This window comes from Crotalus tigris, unplaced genomic scaffold (assembly GCF_016545835.1).
Source record: "Crotalus tigris isolate CLP2741 ecotype Arizona unplaced genomic scaffold, ASM1654583v1 scf7180000023625.2024221, whole genome shotgun sequence".
Classification (NCBI taxonomy): domain Eukaryota; kingdom Metazoa; phylum Chordata; class Lepidosauria; order Squamata; family Viperidae; genus Crotalus; species Crotalus tigris.
The window spans coordinates 1,538,908-1,555,171 of NW_024100087.1; the positions used below are offsets into that span (position 1 = coordinate 1,538,908).

Sequence of the window (16,264 nt, forward strand, 5' to 3'; positions counted from 1 at the left end):
TTTCTTGCTCACTTTCAGTTTCAAAGAGTAATGAAAACTGCCATTGATTCAATTGAGTGTGTATAAAATTTACTCTTTTCTTGTCAAACTTCGGCATATGTTCCATTTTCATTACTTTTGAGTACAACATTTCCTGGTGTGTAATGAAATGAACATGATAAAAGTTACTATTGAGAGCATTTTTTTTTCTGGCTGGCCAATATTATCTAGCCAATAGTTTTAAATCCATTTGTCTTTTTCCTTCCTTCCTTCCTTCCTTCCTTCCTTCCTTCCTTCCTTCCTTCCTTCCTTCCTTCCTTCCTTCCTTCCTTCCTTCCTTCCTTCCTTCCTTCTTTCCTCCCTCCCTCCCTTCCCCTCAGTTGTGATAATAAGTTGAGGACTATCTGTATTTTGGAGGCAGGGGGAATTTAAACCCTTTTGGAAGGACAAGAGAAATTCAACCTTTTTTTCCTTTTAAAAAAAGTTCATATTATTTGCTGTTATTTCTCTCCTAAGCATTTCCCTTACTAACATGTATTCTGAACCAAGAATTCATAAAACTTTATGCTGGAGCACTGGATTTTTTCAGTTTGCTCCAGCCCCTTTGAATTAAGAGAAAAATTCCTATATTCTTACTGGCTAAGTGCCACATATATTTCAGTAGCATAGCCTATATTCCATGACATTTACAATTTAGGAAATTGTTCTGGTTCACTGGATCTGAAAAAAATGCTATTTTAAAAAATGCAATAATTAAATCAATGTGAACATTTCAAAAGTGTTTTATACATACAAATGCTATTTATAAGCAATGGGAAATGTTTTAATGTGTTCAGGACTCAACCTTTAAAGTATTTGGCTAGCATCCCAGTTCTTGCTCCTAAACCTATATTCAAGTAGCCAAAATAGTGCTCTTATTTGTGGAAGACATTTAAGTATCTAGAGTAACGTGTTCAGACAGTGAGACTGGGCATCTTGCCTTAAAGGATTAAACAAGGTGTTTATAAAAGAAATCGAGAGAATATGCATTGTTCTGTCAATTCACCTTTCAGATGATCTTCTCAATTGTTTGTTTAGAGCAAGCTCTAACTTTCTGGCTGTTATAGACATTTATTAATAATACTTGGCTTTATTCACAAGAAGTGCATTGCTCATATTTTTCATAATTAAGTAAATGCTCACTAAATGTTGGGGAAGAAAATGCTTAAATCAAGTGTGGGCATTCCACTCAGAGAAATTTTTAATTATACTTTTTCTAAAAATAGCTATACATTATATGTGCAAATGTTGTCTTTAATGAGAAATCAGTTAGAATCAATACCCAATAAGACATCCCAAAGTTGGAAAGAACCATTTAGGCGATTGAATACAAATCCTGGTTCCAGATTAACTTTCCTGTCTAGAATCTGTTTGAATACATGCATCAAAGGAAAGTGTATGACATCTAGGCCATCAACCTCAGGTGTCCTACAAGGTTCCATTTTGCTCAGAAGCTGCTCAACATCTAATCCAGAATGTTGGTACAGGTTGCCATCAAAATCTAGAAAAGATGGAAATGCTTTTAATGAAACAGATTGAAATTGGAACTGGATTTGCTCCCAATTGAAAGAACAGATTTGCAGTACTTGATTTTCACCTGTCACTGAATTTATAGGTGGTAACTGATGAGAAATACTTTTACATAATTACACCTTGTTTGCAACCATGAATTTCTGAGACAGATTGATTTGATGATGGTTATGCATATAGCTTGGTTACATCCTATTTTTTTTTTATTGAGAATTTTTAAAGTTTTACAATAAAATACTCCCCCCTCCCACCCCCCCATCACCCTCCCCCCTCCTTCCCAGAACTGAATACAGGGTTAAAAACAACAAAAAACATACAACTTAAATGAACATCAAGCAATTATACATACATCCAAAAAACAAAATTTTAAATACTTTAACTCCAGTACATAAAAGCAGAGATTCTAACCATTACCCTTAAACATAGATTATTCAAAAGCTAAGTAATACTTTCTAATCTCATATTTATTCTGTATAAAATTCACCCATCTTTTCCACACCAAAATATATTTCTCTTGCGATTGATCTTTCAGATAAGCCGAAATTTTTGCCATTTCAGATAAATAAGAAACATAAAGAAACCATTCTTCTAAAGTAGGCAAAGAGTCCTTCTTCCAATATTGCCCAATCAGCAACCTTGCCGCTGTAATTAAATTCAACATTAGAATAATTTCTTTATCATCCCAATCAACAATAATACCTAACAAAAACAATTGTGGTGTAAATTTTATCCTTCTATTAAAAATCTTCTGAATGTTCCACCAAATCTTAATCCAAAAAGCCTTTATATTTCTACATGATCACCAAATATGATAGTACGTTGCATCCAAACAACCACATCTCCAACATTTAGGCTGCACATTTGGATACATACGAGACATCTTTTGTGGATCAAATTGCCACCTATAAAACATTTTATAAAAATTTTCTCGTAGATTTTGAGCTTGAGTAAATTTGACATTCCTCACCCAGATTATCTCCCATGTATCTAATAAAATCGGCTCATCAAAATTTTGAGCCCATTTAACCATACAATCTTTAACTAATTCTGTTTCTGAATCCAGTTCCACTAAAACACTATAAACTCTTTTTATATGAGTTCGACTTTGATCTTTAATTTGTTTCATCAAATTCACATCCTCCCTAATAAAACCCGCTTTTTGATCTATTCTCCACCTTTCTAATAATTGCCTATACTGGAACCAAGAATAATTAATATTTTCTTGCGCTAATTCGTCCATAGATTTTTATTGCCAATTATTCCCATTCCAATTAAGCAATTGTTTATAAGAAATACTATCCATTTTCACTCCTTTCCTTATCCCTTCTATTGCGTGCCCTGGAATTCCCCACAACGGTATTCTAGAATCTGATCTATAATATTTCTTCCAAACACGCAATAAAGAAATTCTTAAGATATAGGACTTAAAAACCCTATCCACCTTTTTATTATAAATTAAATACGCATGCCATCCATATAATAAATCTCATCCCTCCCAAAAAAGTATATTTAAATTTGTTAAATTAATCCAGTCACTAATCAATGTTAAAACCACCACATCATAATACAATTTCAGATTCGGCACCTTGAGTCCACCTCTCTCTCGAACATCTTGTATAATTTTTCATATAAAGTAAATTAGTTGCAGCCTAATCAGCCATTAACATATTAAACTGTGTTTTAAGCAAATTTATAGAAGCTTTTACATTCTTATCCAAAGGATTCAAAATTAATGCTTTTTCTTTTATTTAAACTCATCTTCCAATTCCTTACGCTTTGCATCTGTTTTTGCCTATAAGCCTTGTTCATTTGAATCAGAACCCCACGCATATAAGCCTTACTAGCATCCCAAACCATTGCTATTGAGGTTCCCTTATACATATTTAAAGTAAAATATTCCTTTAAATACTCTTTAAGTTTCTGAACATTCGCCTCTTGTCTAAATCAGTGGTTCTCAACCTGTGGTCGGGACCCCATTTGGGGTCGAACAACCATTTCACGGGGGTCGCCAAACAAGGCTGTCCGCCATTTTTTCCTTTTTTTCTTTGGCCACGCCCCTGGCACCAGGTGTTGTATAAGTGGTTGGGGGTCACCACAACATGGGGAACTGTATTATTGGGTCGCGGCATTAGAAAGGTTGAGAACCACTGGTCTAAATAAATTTTCATTCAACCTCCAAGATCTTCTCTCCTCTTTCTCAGCAACCAATTCCATCCATACAGGACTATGATCTGTCAATGTCCTTGGAAAAATCTTTACATTTTTTACCCTAAAATATAAATCCGTTGTAATCAGAAAAAAGTCAATTCTTGAAAACGATTGATGTCTGTCAGAAAAAAAAGTGAAGTCTCTCTCTTCCGTATTACGTTCCCGCCAGAAATCTCTCAATTCCAAATCCTCTTTCAAGTCAAAAAAAGCCTTAGGTAGTTTGGCTTGCTTAAAAGAAGTAGAAAGTAATTCTTATCTCTATTTGTATCCAAAACTCCATTCCAATCCCCCATCAGAATAACAGATCTATAATCCAATGAAATCAATTTTTGGTATAAAAACCTATAGAACTGTTCTTGTTGTTGATTAGGAGCATACAAACCCACTATAAGCAATTTCTTACCATACATTCCCACTTCAATCATAACATATCTCCCTTGAGGATCAGAATCTATTAATACAGCTGATAAATTTTTCTTAACATAAATAACAACACCCCCTTTTTTCCCAGAAGCAGAAGATACAAAATGAGAACCCAATCGAGCATTAATCAAATATTTTTGATCCTTTGAAATAATATGGGTTTCCTGCAAACAAACAATGTCGTTATTATATTGCTTCAAATAATGAAATATTTTCTTCCTTTTCTATGGAGAATTAAGGTCATTAACATTCCAGGTCAGCAGCTTTGCCATCTCCTCCATCTATTAGCCTAGAGAAGACTGCTTGAAGATCTACCATCGAAGATTGAACCAACGAAGATCTCTTAGGTCTTGCTCCTCCCACAGGCTCAGAAGCAAATTCTTGTGTAACTTCTTTAATTTCCTTCTTATGTTGCTCCTTTTCTTTTCGTCTATGCGCTGCTCGGGTCATTCTCTGTTCTTTCATCTCAGACTGCTGTAACAACTCAGCCTGTAATTTTCCAACTTTCATTGATACAGCATCTTCAACCAACTGCTCTCCCTCCTTCACTTCCAAAGCTTTAAACATTATAGATGGTGATGAGCGCGCTCCCAGGACCGAAATAGAAAACTCTCTTGCCTTAGAGACAGTATTAAGTCTATAACGTGTCCCCGCGTGACTCACCACAATTCCAATTGGAATATCCCATCTGACTGGCATCTGTCGCTTTTTAAGTTCATCTGATAAAAAAGCAAAATCCTTTCTTCTTAAAATTTTAGATGGAATCTCCTTTAAAATTATAACATCCTGAGCAGCAATCTGGAATCTCTTATTGTAAAATGCTTGTATAATTTCATTGCGTAAAGATCTTTTTCCAAAATAAATCACCACATCTCTTGGCAAAATAGGTTACATCCTATTTTGATTAGTGCTCTTGGAAAATATCCAGAAATTACTGGTGATATAAAATATAGAGGCTAAGATGTACCAGTTGTTTACCAAGAAGAATTTAAGGCTGATACAAATAATTATGCCAGCTGTTATGAGAATCCAGGTGACCCTGGCTGCTCTTAAAAAAAACAAAACCCTAAACAGAGTGCATTCTATTAGTATCTGGGAAAAGACAACCAGGAAATATCAGTACTGTAGACTAGAGTGGAAAACAATTGAGAAGCTAATAGAAAAATAATCTATATTATTGCCCAAAAAACTATAGAGATGTACTTATGCAATAATAATAAGTAAAACAAATTAGATGAAATCTTTGAATTCTTATTTTAAGAATATACCATCTTTCCTCTTATTATCCGTTCTGACTATTAAAATCTGCAGGAGATGCCCATCTTTCTGGCATGCAGGCATTCTCCAGAATTGCTGGTGTTTTTCAAAAGGCAACTGGACTTTCTTAGTTTTTTTTCCTTGAAAAGGTCTCATTTCTTATCCAAGAAGTTTCTTCAATTCTGACTCTTCTTGGATGAGAAGCGAAACATTGTCAAGGAAAAAAAACTTAAAAAAATCCAGTTGCGTTTTGAAAAGCACCTTAGGGATAACCATGACGTAGCTGATTGAGAATCTCCATAGACCTTGCTGGTGTTGCATTTGAACCCATTCTCTTGGTGTTTGGAAAATCTTTTTCTCTAAACTTAAGATTTTTCATTAATTTTTATATGCAATTAAATTTGTTTTTAACATTTCTGTTTTATGTAACTCCTTCCAGTTTTTTACAGTTTCAAGTCCTTAACAGGAAAAAAAAAGGGGGGGGGGAAGTATGGTATGAGATAAAAGCATAAACAAATAACCAGCAAGCTGTCTTTTTAAAGACTTAATATAAATACAGTACTTGCTTCAGTGTCTCTTTGTAGGGCATATTTTTTACACCTTTATTATATCCTAAAAAAGTTGAAAATATATGTCCAATGGTTACACAGCATAAACATTTGGATAAATTATACTGTCCTGTTTATAAATATATTACCTGTGAGATAAAAAAGCACATATTCATCTACATCCCTTTATCAAACAAGAGCCCAACTATGGAGATTTCTAGTTATTGTACAGCTAGCTTACTGCAATATGAGTTTTATATCATGATTGTATCCTTTTGTATTTGTATTTTTTGTATTTAATTTTATTTATATGCCGCCCAATCCCAAAGGACTCAGGGCAGCATACAGAGATTAAAACAATCATAAAACAATAAAATAATACAGTCATACCGCGAGTCCGATCATCATCCTTGATCTGTCTTTCCTCTATCTTGTAATAGAGGAATAAATATCTCTTCTGTTCTCCACCTGAGCCTGAAGCACTTAGAGGAAAGAAATACTCATGTGTGTTTGCTGTTTGTTGACTTCAGTTCGGCGTTTAACACAATCATTCCCCAGCATCTAGTAGACAAACTGGGCCTTTTAGGCTTAAACACTCCTTTGTGCAACTGGATTCTTGATTTTCTTACCAACAGGCCCCAATATGTGCGAGTTGGAACAAATACCTCTAATACCATTTTCTTGAGCACAGGTTCTCCTCAGGGCTGTGTCTTAAGTCCGCTGCTGTTCACCCTGTTGACCCATGACTGTTGTGCTAGGTTTGCCACCAACCATATTGTGAAGTTTTCAGATGACACAACAGTAGTGGGCCTTATTCAGAATGACAAGGTGGAAGCTTACCGCAAGGAGGTTGAAGGGTTAGTGAACTGGTGTAAGGAAAACAGCCTAGTTTTAAATACTGGAAAAACCAAAGAGATCATTGTTGATTTCAGAAAAGGCAGGCACAGCCACACTTCTCTGTGCATAAATGATTCACCTGTGGAGATGGTTACCAGAATCAAATTCCTGGGTGTGCAGTTAACAAGTAGGCTGACTTGGTCGCTCAGCAGTGAGAAACTGGTGAAGCGGGCACAGCAGTGGCTGCATTTTTTGCGCCGCATGAGAAAAGCACATTTTCCTTCCCCTGTCCTGACCACTTTCTACAGGGGGACAATCGAGAGCATCCTGTCATACAGCATCACAGTCTGGTTTGGAGGCATCACTACTTCAGACAGGAAGGTGGTGCAGAAAGTGGTGAGAATGGCCAAAAAGATCATTGGCAGTTCCCTCCCTCCCATCCAGGACATAGCACAAAAGCGCTGCTTGAGCAGGGTCTGTAAGATTATCTGGGATACTACACATCCTCTTCACGACCTGTTTTCCTTGTTATCTTCTGGGAGGAGGCTTCATGGTATCCGAAGCAGAACATCCAGATTCAGCCAGAGTTTCATTCCATACAGCATTAACCTTGTGAACTCTCAAGCTTCCTCCTTCCATTATATATTCAAGGTGGACAATATTTAATATTTATTTGCTACGTATATGTAGGAATGTGGGTCTATACATATGTTGTTCATAGTATGTTTATGTGTGTGTCATGTATGTGTTTCACTTTGAGAGTGGGCAACTAAATTTCATTTTTGATGTGTGCCTTTGTGCCCACAGTATAAAAATGACAATAAAGGTTATCTTATCTTAATTTGAACTGCTGTTAAACAATAATTTTGAAGTGTTGTTTTATTTTTGGATGTAAGTTAGAAATTGCCTATTATCACAATGATTTTATTAAAATGGGAATCTACCCTGCTTTGGCTCACCTTTAATATTTGTGGATTGATTTTCAGCTGAGACTTTTATAATTTGTTGCTATGTAGGCTGTTATCTCAGGTCTCAGATACATAATAAAACTAGTGAAATAGTGATGTTATTTTTGTTTTATAAAATGTTTTATAATGCTTATTAAAATTTTGGTAAGTAATCATAAGGAATATGTTAACCATTCCCTTCCTTTTCAAACATACTGCTATTGGTCTGGAATGGATATTGTTCACACGTAGTGTGTTTCAACAGATTTATGGCTTATAAAATGGATGGAAGAGCTCTAGACAAAAACAAAATAATTGAATTCCACAGCTGCAGATGAAACCAGCTTGCCGTATTGGTAAATGAGTGTGTTCAAGAAGAAGACTGTCAGTAGTTACTTACCATATGCTACTATGTAAAGGAAGTACACCTAACAGGACAAAATTTAGTATCATCTTCAAAGCAGTATAAGTAATTTTGAAAATATGTGAATCCTAAAGGTATGGATATGCCATGAATGTTTAAATCCCATTTATTTCTCTTGGTTGATTAGATGTAAAGTCTAACATGCAAAGTTCAAATTTATTTCAAAACTCCATTATTATACACAGCTGCTGTTTTAGCAGCTCCTTTTGCCTCCAGCATGTGATTAAATAGATCAGCAGAGTTCCATCTAGGAAATAAAATATTTTGCACAACAGGTGACAGTCATATATTGTGCATAGGGAGATGGTGCAGTTTTATGAGAACCATAAGGTTATAGTAACTACTGTGAGCATTTGTTCCCTCCTCCTCACCCCCTTTTTGTTTTTATCTTGGGACTTATTTTGCTCACAGAAATGGAGAAGTTATTACAGCTTTTGAAAATTATTCAACCTTCTGACCCAAGAAATCTTGTGCTGTCAAGCAAGTTTGCATACAGCTGGTCAGAGCACATATACAAGGATCATAGAAGGTTTCAGTTTTGCAAACTACTGAATAGCAGTTGCTTGCATGGTAATTAGTGATTCCCACCCTGATCTCCCTTTTTGTTACTAGCAGCTTTTAATAGCCTAAGTTGTTCGTTATATTTGCAGTTGTTTAAAAAAATTGTAGAAGTTATTCTGTGTCATTAATATATGCAAACTATTTAATTTGGTCACTTTTTTTATAAATTATATATTTTGAAGAAAATCTTTACATTTGCAGAATATCCAGAGAAGAAAGATAAGTAGTTGTAAGTCATGTCTCCCAGCACCTACTAATATAGGCAAATTATGCACTCTAGTTTATCAATACCATTCAGACGTGCATATCCAATTTAGGAAATGATGATTTACAATTATTATATGCATGTATATTGCTTGTATTGCTAAAGCAGACCAAATTAAACCATATTATTGTTTAGCATAAGCAAAGGAAACAGTAGAAATGAGAAAAGTTTTCTGATAGTTCCATTTTAAATTTCCTTCCTTCCTTCCTTCCTTCCTTCCTTCCTTCCTTCCTTCCTTCCTTCCTTCCTTCCTTCCTTCCTTCCTTCCTTCCTCCCTCCCTCTCTCCCTCCCACCCACCATAGGGGCTAACCTGTATTGGTGAATGTGCATACACGTACATGTCCTTTAATAACATTATTTTAAAGGTCTATTTGAAAACTTAAAAATTCCTATTCTACAGACTTTCTATCAAAGGAGTTTGTAATTACTTTACACCTTAAATCAGGGGGGAAGAAAGAGAGAGAAGGTGGCAAGGAGCATCATGCTACTTTTTCCAGGTTTCCCATTGACTTGTAAGAAGCTGCCCAGGAACATTGAAAATAGAGATCACATGACCACATCTGAGCGTAATGGCATGATGGTGGCATTGGACAGCAGCAGCCCTGCAGTGGCAAAGTATTTCCCAAATTACATTCCCTTGAGAGCAAAGGATCCCAGCATTCTGTAAGTCAGCCCATTTGAGGTTCCTTTGTTAACAAAGTTTTGCCCTATGATCAAAGGCTACAAAATATTAAACAGACAAAGGAGTTTTGATAGTATATAGATGATACAATATATTGTTTGCTCTTTCCATATAAATGATATAATTTTTCTCATTCAAAATATTTCATTTCTGTAGCTATAATTTCACATATTGCTGGAGCTAAGATAATCTTTACTATCATGCTGTGGTTGATGTATTTCTTCCTTTTCCTTCTTTTTTTCCCCTCCCTCGAGGTATAGACAAGGCAAAGACTATGCTTTTATACTGAAACTTCAGGTGGAATGAAGTGGTTATAAAAGCATCTATCAACACAGCAAGAGCTTGCCAAGCCAAGTATTTGGGTTGGAAGTCATACCTTCTCAACTGCTTGAAAACAGGAAGTATCTTTGTTAAATGATGGTGTTTTGCTACTAGAAATAAAAGAACATTTAACAAAAAGTGTGTATTCCATAATTAAGGATATTGGATGATAGTCCTAATATGTGATTGTATATGTATCTGTGTACTTGCACATTGTGAATCCATTTACCTTTTTCATTTTACTAAAAATTTCTGCACTTTATATACAAGCAGTCCCTGTCAAAAGCCAGCCCAGACACATCTTAGCCTTGGTGATTCCTATAAAGCACTCAGAATCTGTCAGAAACTGCCTGCAGGATTGCAACGGCTCCTGAGTGATTAATTACCAGCAAAGTCTGGTTCCAGGTTTCATTACATATAATTGTTGTTTTCTCTCAGAGGGGTTCTTTAAACCCCCCCATCTGAAAAGTGTAAAAAACAAATTCCTGGGTTTAGTACTTCTTTGCAAGGAAACTACTGTAGATGATTCAGTCTGTTATGTAAATGAAGGTTGGTTTTTTTTACAGTTTGTTATTTAGCTGTTAATAGATTCACTCCACCCGACTGAGTTCATTTGAAATACTTAAAAATCATTTTTGAGAAGTCAGGAATGGATTTGTGTCAAGAACTCCAAGCTGGGATTTCTTTCCTCTGTTAATTGCTGAAGCAGCTTAAGATAATTAACTGAGAAGGCATGTTGCTCTAAAAGAAGCTGAATTCGAAGTCTCTGGAAATGTGTTTCCTTATACACTGACCACTTACATTCCTATGGTTTTTTTATGGATCTGTACATTTACAATTGGCACCTGCATTTTTGAACCTAAGGACTTATACAAGTTTCTTCAGACTTATAGGGTAGGAGAAGTGAAGATGAAAAGAAATTGTAATTTCAGGTGGTAGTCAACAGCATGCTTGTTTCTGCAAATGTTCTTGTGATGCTTTGAGTGCCTTTGTTTTCCTTTAATACAAAACAACATTCAAAAATCCTTCCAGTTGTAGAGAACTTTAGAAAAATATATTTGCATTGCTGGTCCAAATTAAAGTGACTAGTAAAACATGTTATTTTTGTTATGACACAATCAGACATAACTAAAGACCCACTATATTTAGCCACCGTTCCTGGAACTATATATAGTACAGGAAAATTCACAGCATTCCCATTTTAAAAGTGTATCATCTAAACTGTAAAATAACTTAATTAAACTAGCATTTTTCTTTGTTTTCTAAGTTTTTCAACATTATTAGGCCAGAAAATGAAATAATGTCCTATTCGTAACAGGTAGCAGAAGTTTTTCTTAAAATAAACAAGCAAACAAATAAATTATTTGGCAGTTTAACTTCATATACATTTACCAGATAACCAGCCCTCCCTTAATTGGCTGGATTTTTAAATTATAAATGTGTACTGTTTTATACTATACACATATATGACTGAAATTGTCTCACTTCTGCTTAAATTTATTCTTAAATGAACCCACTTTAGGAAGGACCCTGCATATGTATATGTTGTAATAGTCAGACAGCTGTCTGCCTACCCTGGAGAATATATATCATGGGAAATAAAGTTGTCTCTTAGATTCTTTAGCTTACAAAATTAATCAAGAAAGTGAAAGGATGGTAAATCTGTTTTGAAGTGTCCTGCAAGAAAATAGCTAGATCACTGATTTCTCACATTCTTTATTTTATTCTTGGGAAGGAATTGACAAAGATGAAAATGAATATGATAAGAGTTCAATAAGTCAATTTGTAGTATATCTGATGGAAGAGTATCAGAGTTATTGTATGATATAAAAAATGAAACAAACCGTATGGTGAGAGACAATGAAATCTAATTCCAATATGGAATGCTTAGAGACAGGAACTGAGGTTTCTAGGTAAACATTGAAGATTTTTAAAAAATAAAAAAGAGAAGAACTGTGCTTTTGAAATCCACTCAGATTGGTAACTGTAGTCTTACAAATAATAGTTTCTAGCTGTATTTTACATTTAAAGTCATATGCATGTTTATGCTTCATGGGTTCATTAAGGGTAATATCGGTGTTCTAATGACACAGTTACTATATAGATTTAGAACTGAAATACTGATCTTTTACTATAGCTGCTAAGAGAATTTAACTGGTATAATTTATAATGAAGTATATTATTTTATTTGATCAACTAGAATAAAAATGTTTTTAAACTTCCCAAGGTACAGGTAATCCCCGAGTTACGAGTGTTCACTTAATGCTCATTCAAAGTTATGTGATGAGCGCCCTAACTGCTTATGAGCAAGTCCCGAAATTACGAATGCTGTCGCACCACGGCAGTCATTTGCCCTTACAAGCGACTGCAATGGCTCTGCAACACTCACCCTGGTTATTCCCTCTCTCCCCACCCCCACCTGGGTCTCCCTAGGTGCCAGGCCTTCAATACTCACCCTGCGAAGATTGAGATCCTTTGCTTTCTTGGCTGCTCCAAGCCTTCAGTGCGTTCTAGAGAATAGAGGCCTAAAATAATGCAAGATCACGCGAGATCAGTGGGGCAAGATCTCACAAACAAAACCCATTTGTACAGTGCTTGTTCTTGTGACAAAATGCAAGGGAAATGTTGTTTAGATAAGGTGTACCTGCCTCTAGATCAGTCCATCAGCAAATTAGCAGCAAGGGTAGGTAAATTGCATAGGGAAATCAGTTAGGATTGATTTGCCTATTTTATTCAAGAGGGACACATTAATAGGACATTTCAGATTTAAATCATGTATTGCTATGCTTCTTTTTGAAAAAAAATTACAGAAGTGAAGGAACAGCAACAGATTAAATTGCATATGTATCTGTTTTTTAAATGAAACTCTGTGGTTTCTTAAATATATTTAAAATCAAAACAATTCAAAATTATTACATGTAATTTGAAAAAGGATGTTTTCAAACTTGAAGTAAAATGTCCTGAAGATTTAAAAAACAGTGCATTAGTAACTTTTGAACATCTTTTAAATTCAGAATCTGAAACAGTAAGAAATTTCAATTCTGTGAAATTATAACTTCATAGTTGGAGCCAAGGAGAAAAGCAGTTGGTTATAGCATTTGAGCACAAATGTGGTATAATGATTAATATATTAGATTTGAACTGGGGGGGGGTGAGGTTCCCATTTAACTGTGGATTGGGTAACTTTGGCTAGTTACTTACCTTTAGCCCAAAATGCTTGACTGTATTATTGTTGAAAGGAAACTTTAAGGAAGAGTTTTTGTTTACTGCCTTAAATATAACAGAAGAGAGAGAGAGAGAGAGAATTTTGATAGTGTTCATCAAATTGACATCCTCTGATTTCATGCTTCCTGCAAACTGGTCAAAGGTTGTGTTTACATAGAGTTATGTGAATTAAAGTCTAAAGAGCACCAGGTTGAATGCAGATACAGAAATCATTTTTATGTTACATTGAGGCAAGCCAAATACATACTTTTTAGATGTTTGTCCTTCCAATGTTAGATTTTACGCATTACAGAAGAAAACTATATTTAATTTATATGTTAGATATTCATATTCATCTCATATAAGTTGACCTTTTTGGATTCTCTTCAAAGAAATATCCTATCCTCCTGAATTGTCAAATCTTGTTGGAACTGCATCCCATCTGTTTCTTTTCTGCTTTATTAATCTGGGTAATATCCATATAAATGTTTATGCCTTGTCTATGCCTTACAAAGTACTGCCATTTGATATTGCAGATTCTTCCTGAACACCTGCTGTCAAATTCATCATGTCTTTTCTTGTCAGCTTGCACAACATTTTAGGTCTTGAGCAAGGTCTTGATATGATAGAAATGTTGTGCAGCCTGATTCTTAAAAACAGAATTTATATCTATTGCTATTTAAAATATTTATTTCTTAACATTACCTATTGGTCAATATGCCTAATATTCTGTCTTATCTGTAAGATCAGATTTGCTGTAATTTAGTGCTCTCAGAGCAATTTAGATTCAGACTATTCTACTCCATTCATGATGCTAAGCACTATTTTGCACAAACATCACCAGTGCAATTAGTTACTAAAAATACATGTATCTCTGAATTTTTTTCCTCTGGTGCTAATATAACTGGCACATTTTGATAATTGAGTTTTGACAAACGAAATAACATTTCCAGCTTTGTCATGGAATTTCATGGCATATAGTTTTTGGATGGGTCTCAATTGTCAGCAGGGACATTACTGAGAGGAATAAAATATATATTTCTGGCTCTAGATTAAACAGATCTATGCAGAAGGTTGATGAGTTCTTAGGCAACTGTGATACTGGGATTCTTCTCAATAAGATTCCATTGAAATTTAAGTGAACAGATATAAATGAATTTTTGGCTGACCTTAAGGTAGGAAATTACTGTTAAGAAGGGACTTAGGCAAGAGATTACACAATCCAAGGAATAATAAAAAAGAAACTCAAAATAACCCCAACCTTGACTTTGATTAGTATAAGCTGGAGAAAGGAACTTGACAGGTTTTCAATGTTCTATTATTAAATCAACAACAGTAATACAGCATTCCTGGAATCCCCACAATGTCTGTTGTTTACCTGTTTCCCCCTTAAAGGGTTAATATCAGTGTATCCCAATAGAAGACAATACATGTAACTCATTGTTGAATTCTGGAGTCCTTGGTACTCTGAGCTTGGTTGTTTGCTTGCACATATTTCACTATCCAGTATTATAGGTAAACGCTTGTTTCCCAACCATACCAGACCAGCATTTATGCTCTGCTACTGAATTGCAGGTTTTCTCATATATTTTTAAAGATGTTATTGCTGCCGCTGGAGGGAATAAATCCAAGCACACAACATACTTCTGGAGAGAATGCTGGGTAATATCCAAGGTGCTCAAGAATTCCAAGCAGCATCTTGATATAACTGTGATCTGATTGAACAATAAACTGGCAGTTACAGTGGGGCAAAAAAGTATTTAGTCAGCCACCAATTGTGCAAGTTCTCCCACTTAAAAAGATGAGAGAGGCCTGTAATTGTCATCATAGGTAGACCTCAACTATAAGAGACAAAATGAGAAAACAAATCCAGACAATCACATTGTCTGATTTGGAAAGAATTTATTTGCAAATTTTGGTGGAAAATAAGTATGTGGTCAATATCAAAAGTTCATCTCAATACTTTGTTATATATCCTTTGTTGGCAATGACAGAGGTCAAACGTTTTCTGTAAGTCTTCACAAGGTTGGCACACACTGTTGGCCCATTCCTCCATGCAGATCTCCTCTAGAGCAGTGATGTTTTGGGGCAGTCGCTGGGCAACATGGACTTTCAACTCCCTCCAAAGGTTTTCTATGGGGTTGAGATCTGGAGACTGGCTAGGCCACTCCAGGACCTTGAAATGCTTCTTACGAAGCCACACCCCGTTGCGGTGTGTTTGGGATCATTGTCATGCTGAAAGACCCAGCCACGTTTCATCTTCAATGCCCTTGCTGATGGAAGGAGGTTTGCACTCAAAATCTCACGATACATGGCCCCATTCATTCTTTCCTGTACACGGATCAATCGTTCTGGTCCCTTTGCAGAGAAACAGCCCCAAAGCATGATGTTGCCACCCCCATGCTTCACAGTAGATATGGTGTTCTTTGGATGCAACTCAGCATTCTTTCTCCTCCAAACACGACGAGTTGTGTTTCTACCAAACAGTTCTACTTTGGTTTCATCTGACCATATGACATTCTCCCAATCCTCGATCATCCAAATGCTCTCTAGCAAACTTCAGACAGGCCCGGACATGCACTGGCTTAAGCAAGGGGACACGTCTGGCACTGCAGGATCTGAGTCCCTAGCGGCGTAGTGTGTTACTGATTGTTGCCTTTGTTACGTTGGTCCCAGCGCTCTGCAGGTCATTCACTAGGTCCCCCCGTGTGGTTCTGGGATTTTTGCTCACCGTTCTTGTGATCACGTTGATCCCACGGGATGAGATCTTGCGTGGAGCCCCAAATCAAGGGAGATTATCAGTGGTCTTGTATGTCTTCCATTTTCTAAATATTGCTCCCACAGTTGATTTCTTCACACCAAGCTGCTTGCCTATTGCAGATTCAGTCTTCCCAGCCTAGTGCAGGTTTACAATTTTGTTTCTGGTGTCCGACAGCTCTTTGGTCTTCACCATAGTGGAGTTTGGAGTGTGACTGTTTGAGGTTGTGGACAGGTGACTTTGTTTACTGATAACAAGTTCAAACAGGTGCCATTAATAC

General features: G+C 35.8%; 1 protein-coding gene and 1 long non-coding RNA gene across 4 annotated transcripts in view; one reads left to right on the top strand and one right to left on the bottom strand.

Annotated features, from left to right (window-relative positions):
* SPATA5 (spermatogenesis associated 5) overlaps positions 1 to 16,264 on the top strand; it is a 152,957-nt gene that overhangs the window by 103,123 nt on the left and 33,570 nt on the right. Inside the window, exon 16 of one of the 3 annotated variants that reach the window (XM_039320181.1) lies at positions 9,962 to 10,108. The exons of the other annotated variants lie outside the window; for them this stretch is intronic. Coding sequence (XP_039176115.1) covers positions 9,962 to 9,990 — 29 coding nt within the window. The 3' untranslated portion in view covers positions 9,991 to 10,108. Of the gene's footprint in view, positions 1 to 9,961; positions 10,109 to 16,264 lie in introns of those variants that run through there. 3 annotated transcript variants of the gene reach the window in all.
* On the bottom strand, positions 931 to 13,348 carry LOC120297495. The gene is made up of 3 exons (XR_005553810.1): positions 13,224 to 13,348; positions 12,478 to 12,547; positions 931 to 1,519 (listed from the first exon to the last, which is right to left on the bottom strand). It is a non-coding gene; the product is annotated as an uncharacterized LOC120297495 (long non-coding RNA).